Source organism: Cucumis sativus, chromosome 5 (genome assembly GCF_000004075.3).
Source record: "Cucumis sativus cultivar 9930 chromosome 5, Cucumber_9930_V3, whole genome shotgun sequence".
Lineage (NCBI taxonomy): Eukaryota > Viridiplantae > Streptophyta > Magnoliopsida > Cucurbitales > Cucurbitaceae > Cucumis > Cucumis sativus.
The window spans coordinates 17267463-17276810 of NC_026659.2; the positions used below are offsets into that span (position 1 = coordinate 17267463).

The 9348-nt window shown below is 31.1% G+C and overlaps 1 protein-coding gene across 1 annotated transcript; it reads left to right on the plus strand.

Moving 5' to 3' along the window:
• The first annotated feature begins 616 nt into the window (after positions 1-616).
• On the plus strand, positions 617-2870 carry LOC101215991 (zinc finger protein JAGGED). The gene is made up of 5 exons (XM_011656867.2): positions 617-848; positions 956-1044; positions 1146-1277; positions 1494-1581; positions 1938-2870. Coding segments are annotated over exons 1-5 (792 nt in total). The 5' UTR covers positions 617-846; the 3' UTR covers positions 2419-2870.
• Positions 2871-9348: the final 6478 nt, after the last annotated feature.

Below are 9348 nucleotides of genomic sequence, written 5' to 3' on the forward strand. Positions count from 1 at the left end.
GAACATTGTCATCGACAAAAGGTCAATATAAAATTTTTTATTGGTTAAACTTATTTTTGCTCAAAACTTTATTCTATTGAAACCAAGTATATAGAATGTTTAAAGTGAAAAAAAAATGTGATCAGCATATATTAAATTTTGGAGAAAAGAAAAGTAAGCAAGATGATGCGTAGAATAACTAGGGTTTCATATTCAATGACCTAATAGGTTATTTATATTGAAAAGATTTAAAAATACTAAGCTAGGCAAGAAGATGTACATAAACCCAGATCCTAATTCAAAGACACAATGCGAACTTAATTAATTGCAATAGCATAGTCTATATGTATTACCAGAGAGTATACACTGACTAGCAAACAAAAGATGAAAAGTATTGGATTGAAATTTTAATAAGAATAAAATGGGGGGCATCATGTTAATTTTATGTGATTTGAGGATTAGGCTTGATTTTAAAATTGATTGAATACAAATAATAGTAAGAGGAGTATATTAGATGGTGTGATATATGTCCTCGAGTAACTAAAAACAAAGGCAAAAAACGTCCTTCTCAACGAAACGAGACCAGATTTTTGCACATAATAACCCTTAAAACCCCTTTGATTTGTTGCATTTTTAAAGTCACGAGAGGGTTGGTGTTGTCTCTTTGTTGTTGTTTCAAAGAGAGAGAGAGAGAGTGGCAGATGAACTGATAGAGAACTTTCAAAGCTCTTTTTCTTCAACACCCATTACTCAACTACCATCTCTCTCAAACTCAAACTCTAACTCTTTTATTATTATTATAATTCTTTATAATACTCTCCTTACTCCCTCCTCTCCAACACACTCTCTCCTTCTGTCTGTTTCATCATGTAACTAAAAAAATAAAACCCCCTCAACTCTTTTTCTTTCTTTTCCTTTAATTAAATATTGTATGTTTTGAAATAACTGATGTTGTGTTTAATTTGATGGTTTGCAGGCGATCCGAGGGGAGTCCTTTAGACCTCAACAACTTACCTGAAGATTATATCAGAGATGGAAAACAGATTATTGAAGATAGCTCAAGTGGTAAACTGAATAAAAACTATCAATGAAACAAAAACCACTCCTTTTGGTCTTATTTTGGGAGTTAATAAAATGGTTGAGTACTGTATGTGTGTTATTTGCAGGTCATAGAAAAAAGAAAAGTGGGTTAAAGGAGGGAAAAGAGGAGTCGGGAAAGGTGTATGAATGCAGGTTTTGTTCACTCAAGTTCTGCAAATCGCAGGCTCTTGGTGGCCACATGAACCGCCACCGCCAAGGCAAAATTTCTAATTAATTCTAGATTTTTTGATTTGTTTGATTTTATGAATGATTAGTCATGTCATGAAAAGAGGAGAAAAAAATAAAAGAAAAAAGGGAGATGGAGGAGGGGAGTTTGTTTTACTTTTATGGGTGAATTATTAGATGCAGCTGCTCGCAGGTTTGTTTGTGTATGATTTGATTTTTGACTTCATTTGTGTTTGGTTTTTGGTCAGAGAGAGAGACAGAGACACTGAATCGAGCCCGTCAGCTTGTTTTCAGTAACGATAACCTCGCCGCCCAACCTCCTCCTCCTCATTTAGGGTATTTTTTTCATCTCTCTCATCTTTAAATTCATTACATTCAACCCTACGTACATTTCATTCAACTTTAAAATTCCACCAGATTGGATCCAATATCCAAAAATTGAGAGATCGGAATATTTCACAATTTTTTTAAAAATAAAATTACCGAGAATTTTGAAAAAAAAATTATAATACTAACCGTGTTCAAGTCTAACAATACTATTTACCTATACTTTGGAAGTTGGAACAGTAAAAAAAATTGCAATATGTTTTCTAATGCAAACCATGCTCAAATCTTATTTTTTCTTTGAATTTCTAGAACTGTTTATACTCACGTCCCCAATAAAATTTGTGTTTTTTTTTTCGGGTGATTAGGTGCTGCCATTCAATGGCGCCGGCAAACTACCACAGTGCCGGCGGCAGTGGCAACGTAGGAAGTGATTCAACGCTGCCTCTTAGATTCCCAACCAGAATGTTCTCTGGCTCATCTCCAGGCACGCTTCTGCCACAGCCGCCCCCACCACCGCTACCTTCATCGCATCAGCCATATCTATACAACTCACCGACGCGGCCGTCTAGTTTCCCTTCCTACTATCCTCCTCCACAAGCCTCGATCAACGACTACTACGTGGGACATGTCTTGGGGAACCCTTCACAATGCAGCCATCAGACAGTGAACTACGGTTCTAGCTCGGTGGAGTCGAGTAGCTACACTTGCATCGGAGCTCCGGTAGGACATGCTGCAGTAGGGTTCGGTGGACGAGATGGTGGTGGGAGTGGCGGTAGAGATGGATCACAGCAGCAGCAGCGCTTGGACGTTCCTTCTTCGATCAATCGGTTTCAAGATGGATTCTAAAAAGAAGATTAGAATATTTTTTTTGTTTTAAAAATTTTCTGAGTCATGTATTTGAAATTCTGCAATGACACGCCACCCAGAGAAAGAGAGAGAGACATAACAAACTGACAAATGGGGTCATAAATCATAATACAAGGGAAAAGGAGGGGGGAAAGAGGAGGGTTCTTGTTTTGTTTTTTCTTTTCCTTTTTTTTCTTTTTTTCTTTTCCTTTAAATTTGGTGTTTTAATTTGAAACAGCTTTTGAGCTCAGAGACAAGCTCAGCTAGTTTGGCATGGAGCTGTGGGGGGGGGGAGGATGGAAGAAGGGGGTGGTGTCTTTGTAATTGGTTTGTATTGTACTGCCTATCTGTGAAAAAGGAGCAAACTGTGAAACAAGAGATTGATGGGACAAGAAGTTAGATATGAACTGAAAGTTCCCAACCCTCTTTTTGCAATTTCAGTTCTTTTTGCATGGCTTTTGTGTTTTATTTTTTCATCCTTAAAAGAAAAAAAAAAAAGAAAAAAAAATGACCATACTAAATTTCTATATGAAGTTGTTGGGCTTTAATTTCAAGTGGGTATATGGACTTTAATTATGTTAGAAATTGAAAAGTAAGATTATAATTAAGTTTTATAGGATCCAAGCAAAATATAGTTTGATTGTCTTAAGATATTCCATAAGATCTCTTGAGTATGTGTAGAGTTTTAAAGAAATTTTTATGAGGAAGGAGTTAAGTGAAGAAATTGTCAGGTGTTGTCTTTATGGATTGTACCTGGTTTGTATTGATTTATTAAGATAGGACCACACTATAGACGTAAGTAGTCCAATCAATTTTTTTTCAGGTTTCCTCCTTTCACGTAATCATTTTTATATTTAAGATCATATATGAAACTCATGTCAACTTATCTAATTTCTAGTATTTTCCCAACATTTTTATACCTTTATTCATCCATGATCAATTAATTCTTTCACCATTTCATCATATATGATCCTATTTGTCGTTAAACTTCCATAAATTTTTTAAACCAACTTGTTTGCGGCTGTTTCTTATCTCCTTCCCTCTAACATCATAATTGCAATTTTATACCTAATTTATTAATTGCAAGGACGGACATCTTTTTAAGTAAAATACCAAAGTGTATTATCATATCAAAATTTCAACTCTTCTAACTTAGGCGCTTTATTACATAATTTAAGAGACATTTCAATTAATTTTAAGATTAGTTTAATGGTTTTAGAGGATTTAAAGAATATGACACAACCATCTACAGGGTTCGGTCAATATAGTAGACATGCTTCCCATAGCAAAGTGATTTAAACCAAGAACAAGAAAAGAAAAGAAAATTTAAATTTGAGCAACACAATTTCTCCGAGATTTAAATCTACATCTCTCTAATAGATTAATTTTTCACCACCACACTATCAAAATCTTCAAGGTACCAAGAATTGACGACCATAGAAGAGGGAGTGTCACAAGGAATGGCGCCGGAGAGGACATCGAAGGAAAAAATGTGTGGAGGAGTCTATCATTAATCTAGCAAAATTTGTCAAATTCTATCAATAATATAAGTCTATCATCGATAGACCATGTTAGACCATGTTGCAAATATTGATCTATGAGTGTCTATCAGCATAAAAGTACATCAGTGATAGTTTTGCTATATTTGTAATTTTTATTAAATGTTGCTATATTCTTAATTATTATTGCTAAAATGGTTATCAATTGCAATTTTTCTATGAAAAGTGAAAAATCGTGATCGAAAGAAATATGTTATTTGGGCTTCAATAATTGGCCCAACCTTTCGGCATACAATTTTTTTTAGATATTTGCAAATATATCTAGTAGGATTCAAAATAATTAAATATATAACAATATTTTAAAACATAACCAATATAACAAAATCTTTTAGTATATAAATCTATATAAAGTTTACTATATTTATAATTTGCATTGTTATACTTAATAATTATTCTGAAAATTGTTATTCAATTAAATTAATTGAAATTAATATAATTTTTGATAAATTATATTAGTATAAAAATGAAAACCGATTTCATAACAAATGTCAAGACTTGAATATGCATGGGAGGTTACATATTTTATCATTACTTTTGATGCTCTTTGGTCTAGACGATCAAATCCTTAATTTATTTATGTATTATTATCATTATACGCTTGTCTTGTAGTATAGCAGTAAAAACCATCTGGGGATTCCAAAAAATACATCTTAAAAGTAGAAAGCAAGAATATTTGGATTCCATTTATAATCTACCATCTTTCAAATATTCTCATCTTTTAAAAGTTTCAATCAAACCCTTAATTAAAATACAAACTTAGATCATCCACTTTGGGATGAATATATTTATTTAGGCGCATTTAGCTTTTACAAAGCTATAGGATATCATTTCATTCTTTTTATCTGACAGTTCAATAATAATCTATGGGTTTTTTTTGTCACACGTCCACCCAAAACGAGCTCTCTATATACGGAATGTAGACATGACTTGATGAACCAATGTTTTGAGGTGAAAACACCAAAATGCCTAGGTACTTTTTAAACTTAACTTCATTCTTATACATGATCATGCTAGTGAAAACTTCTACTAAGTAATAGGACAACAAATGGTATAAAAATTAGTAATCCTTTTACTAACAATTTTGTTACAACATAAGCGTATACAACTTACAACTTAATGGATTACTTATAAGCTAACTACTGCCTATGCAACAAAGCAAATTACTTAGCAGCAACCTCCTCTTGCCTCACCTGATGGTAGTTATTTGCTTAACATGGAGAAGGAAAACTTAAAATGTAAGCTAATAGCTTAGTTAGTGACAAGAGTTTAAAAATATGTCTTGGGGAATACAACTGTACACAATAAAAACTTTCTCATTTTTAAAAACATCTTAATGTCTTACTACACGTTTAACAACACAATAGTCACATTTTGCCTCTACATATTTCACATTTGGCCTCTACATATTTTCTAATGCTTGGATATTGAACTTCTTCAATGAAAGGACTATTTGATGATTACAACCTCACCTTCAACGTTCCTACTAACCGTCATTCAATATCAGTTACTCCGACAATTGACTTGAACACATACCATTCAACGCGTTTAGCCATCCTTCTACCAAGCAGACCGCGTACTCAACGCATGGCAACCTCTACTCCTATGTGCACATAATTAATAGCTTTGATCAAGAATAAGGTTAATGAATGGTTTTGTATACATACAAGCATCATAACAATACAACTTCACAAACATAGACATACATCAAATTGATTGTGTTATCTTATATATGAAATTACATGCATCATGAGCATATCTAACAACATGACTTTGGTGATGAAAGCCTTTTTTTCAAAAGCATGCTTTTCTTTTGAAGGGTCACTCACATAGTTAAGCTTTTCTTCCTTCCTTTCTCCCCTTATTATCACCTAACTCTTCTTTCCTCTCATTGCTTGGTCCTATAATGAAGCTTCACCTTCTACTCCTCTAATATAACTTTCTCTTTCCTAAAACACTTCGAATTAATCCATTTTAAACCTATTTATGTTTTTCTCTAATCAAGTTAAGTCAGCATTACACTTCTTCTAAACTCGATAGCTTCTACTTAGTGCGTTACACATGTTAGTTTAGTATCCTTCTTAAACCATGCTTAAGTTAAACTTAACCTGTGTTTAGCTGACTAATCATACTCCTCCACGCCTAGTTTGTCACCTGACAATTGGTTGTGTTTGTTGTTGACTTCCCTTATCGCGTTACTTTGTTGTATCACGTTGCCTTTCTTTACAACACATTGTTTGTTCCTTCGCCTTTTGCCCCCTTTCCTCGCATAGTCTCGAAACGCCTACTCAAGCCTAATTCTTCTATCTCAAAAAAGTAATTACAAGAAACCCCTCTATCAAGACGCGGGTTTCACATTTTTATTTATGAACGTCATGATAAATTTTTTCCTTTTACAACACTTTAAAATGACATAGACTTAAAGTTAAGGGCGAGGTTCAAACAAAGAAACGCTTACAGAAGATAGGCACCCAAAAACAAGGAGAAGTGTGTAGTAAGTGACAAAATGCTTCAAAGAGTTGGAGATAAGTGTAGATCAGGAGATTCATAAATAGATTGACCTTTCAAACTACAGTTGAATCCATGGGTAGGCAAGAGATAACTGGACAAACTAAAACATCTTAGAGACAAAGGTAACGAAAGCAAAAGTGATTCTTGTAGCAAAGGCAATCAAGCAGTATCATTCATAGCTTTTAATCTTTTTAAATTAAATCTGGAACTATATATTTTTCAGATATAACAATATGAACCAAGATATTTTTAAATATAGTAAAATATCACCGTCTATCACACAAAGACTATGATAGGTTCCTATTTGTGGCTATCCTAACACAAACAGACACATATAGTACTCTATCATGTTTATTGCGATAGATGGTAATATTTTGCTATCTTTATAAACATTTTCAACCGTTTTATTGTTCAAAATAATTTTTCTTAAATCTATAAACAACCCTCCCACCAATGAATTTCTTGCTTTTTTTTATCTACTTTATATAAATATTTTTAAAAATCAACCAAAGTTTTGAAAACTAAAAAAGATAAAATAAAAATTTGACATTGGGCTAAAAAATAAAAATAAAAATTAATTTAAATAAAAATATATTAGTTATAAGAAATGAGGAGATGTTTAATAATATATGCTTAATTTTTAAAGTCCAAAAATAAAAAACCAAATAGTTATTAAATGGGTGCTTTTCCTTTAACAATATACAAGAGGCAAGACTAACCATTAGGTGCACTAAAATATTTTAACTAGGTCGATGCGTTGAGAATGTGTGTACCTCACATCCAAACCGAGTCTTACTAACTAACTTTTAAAAGAATTTAATTATGCTCCTAAGTATTCACTCTAATATTTTCTTCTTATTTATTACATAACTTGACTTTTTCTACATACTAATTGGAGTAATGGTGGTCATTCTATATTATCTAAAACAAGAGATGTATATTAACCGGATAAAATAGGAGGACACGCCCCTCAAAAAACTTATGGATTATTCCACTCTCCTGCTCCATTCAACTTTTTAATATATATCTTGAACCTTTCTTTTATCCGCTTGATCTTCCAATTCTATACCATAATATATCCTGCAAAATAAATAAATATTAATTAGATCAACAAAGTTGGAATACACTTTTAAGTATTTAACTTTTAAAAAATAATTAATTTTAAAATATTTTCTTTAAGTTTTCAGTTTTTGGAAATTATACTTTGTTTCACTACAGTTTCTTATAAAAAAAACCATCCTCCTTGGTATATAAATTTGAATTCTAACACAAATTTAAATAGTAAAACCAACCATCTGGAAACTACTTTAATTTTGAAAAACTCTCTTGTGCTTTTCTCCTTAAAGTATATGTAAATGAAACAAAATAAAGTTAGATTATGGCTAAAGGAAGAGCTCACAAGATTCATGGCAAATGAGTCTAGCCTGCATTACGTTCTTATAATATATAAAAAAGAAAAGTTTCAATTTAAAACTAAAGAAAAAATAAAACTACTAAAAGTGATTGTAAATAACAAAATTACTATTAAAAATAATTATAAAAATATTGAAATCTAATCAATGATCCTATTAGTATATATCATTAATAGAATATCATGGGTCTATATATAAGTGAGAGAATATATGGGTTAGTACGAAATAAGCTTAAACTATAAATCATTTCCTAACAAAGACTTACCATGCTGATAGAATTGTTGTAAGGGTCAAAGGGACAACTTTTAGAAAGGGGAAAGATCTACAGTACTTTGTTCAAGAAAAAGATTAGGGTTGGCCATTAACATGTTTGGCATTAGGAATAATGGAGAAGATCATGCATATATAAGTGGTATGAGGTGTTTTGGATGATTCTAAAAATAAAATCATAAGAGTATGTTCAAAGTAGACAATATTTTGTCAATTATGAAAATATGTAGATGAGTATATAACATTTTTAATAATACTAATTAAACTAGTTCAACTTATATATCACAAACTATTAGATAAGTTTGTACCAAGATCAATTTCATGTCACATATTTGTTTAAGATTGCGAGGTCTGATTTTTTCAATACAATGTGGGGTCTTTTAACATTTTCTTTTACTACAGTGTTCTTTCCCTATAATGGATCATATATATTTCAATTTTAATTTTGGATTAAATATCTATTTAAAGTTCATTATCAGTATCGATGATACTATATATGTTAAATAAGATGAAATTCTATATCAAAATTAATTAATTAACCACGAGAGAAGTAGTTCACGTGTTTTATTAATAATATGAAGCTATTTCTTCTAATTTTTTCCACGCGCGATCTCAACTAAAACAAAACTTCAATTTAAAAATATTTTCAAGAGATACTGCATGTTCACCAAAGGCTTTATCCATTCAATTCCTCCCACATTATGAATATTTCTTTCAGTATATTATCTTTTATTTATTTATTTATTTTACTTACTTTAGTTTTGAATTTTACGAATTACAATACAAAAGAACCTTTTAAAAAAGTGATTTAATCTGTGTAAAACAATTTCAAGAATGAGAAAAATGTCTGCAACCTATAATAAAAAATTAAAAAAATTGTAATTAATTAGCATCTATCGTGTAATATATTTGACTATTCTTTTTACTATAATCATATACATTTCTCTACTCAAATCTAAACGTTTTTAAAGTTTTTCGGTTTAGATTTTATCGTTTCAATTTAGATAGTCAAATCTGAAAGATTTTTTTCAATGATTTTTTTTAAAAAAATTTTGTACACGATCATTTAGAGAGTTGATACATAATTCTTTATATTTGGTACATGATCATTTGATTGTTTAAATACTTTTTAAAGATTATTTTCTACCAGATCGTTTAGATTTGGTTATCTAATATCCAAC

Excerpts from the sequence above, each read along its gene's own strand:
- LOC101215991 (XM_011656867.2), top strand. Across the intron at positions 1,045-1,145 it reads TATTGAAGATAGCTCAAGTG|GTCATAGAAAAAAGAAAAGT; the intron begins GTAAACTGAATA and ends TGTTATTTGCAG. Across the intron at positions 1,278-1,493 it reads CATGAACCGCCACCGCCAAG|AGAGAGAGACAGAGACACTG; the intron begins GCAAAATTTCTA and ends GTTTTTGGTCAG.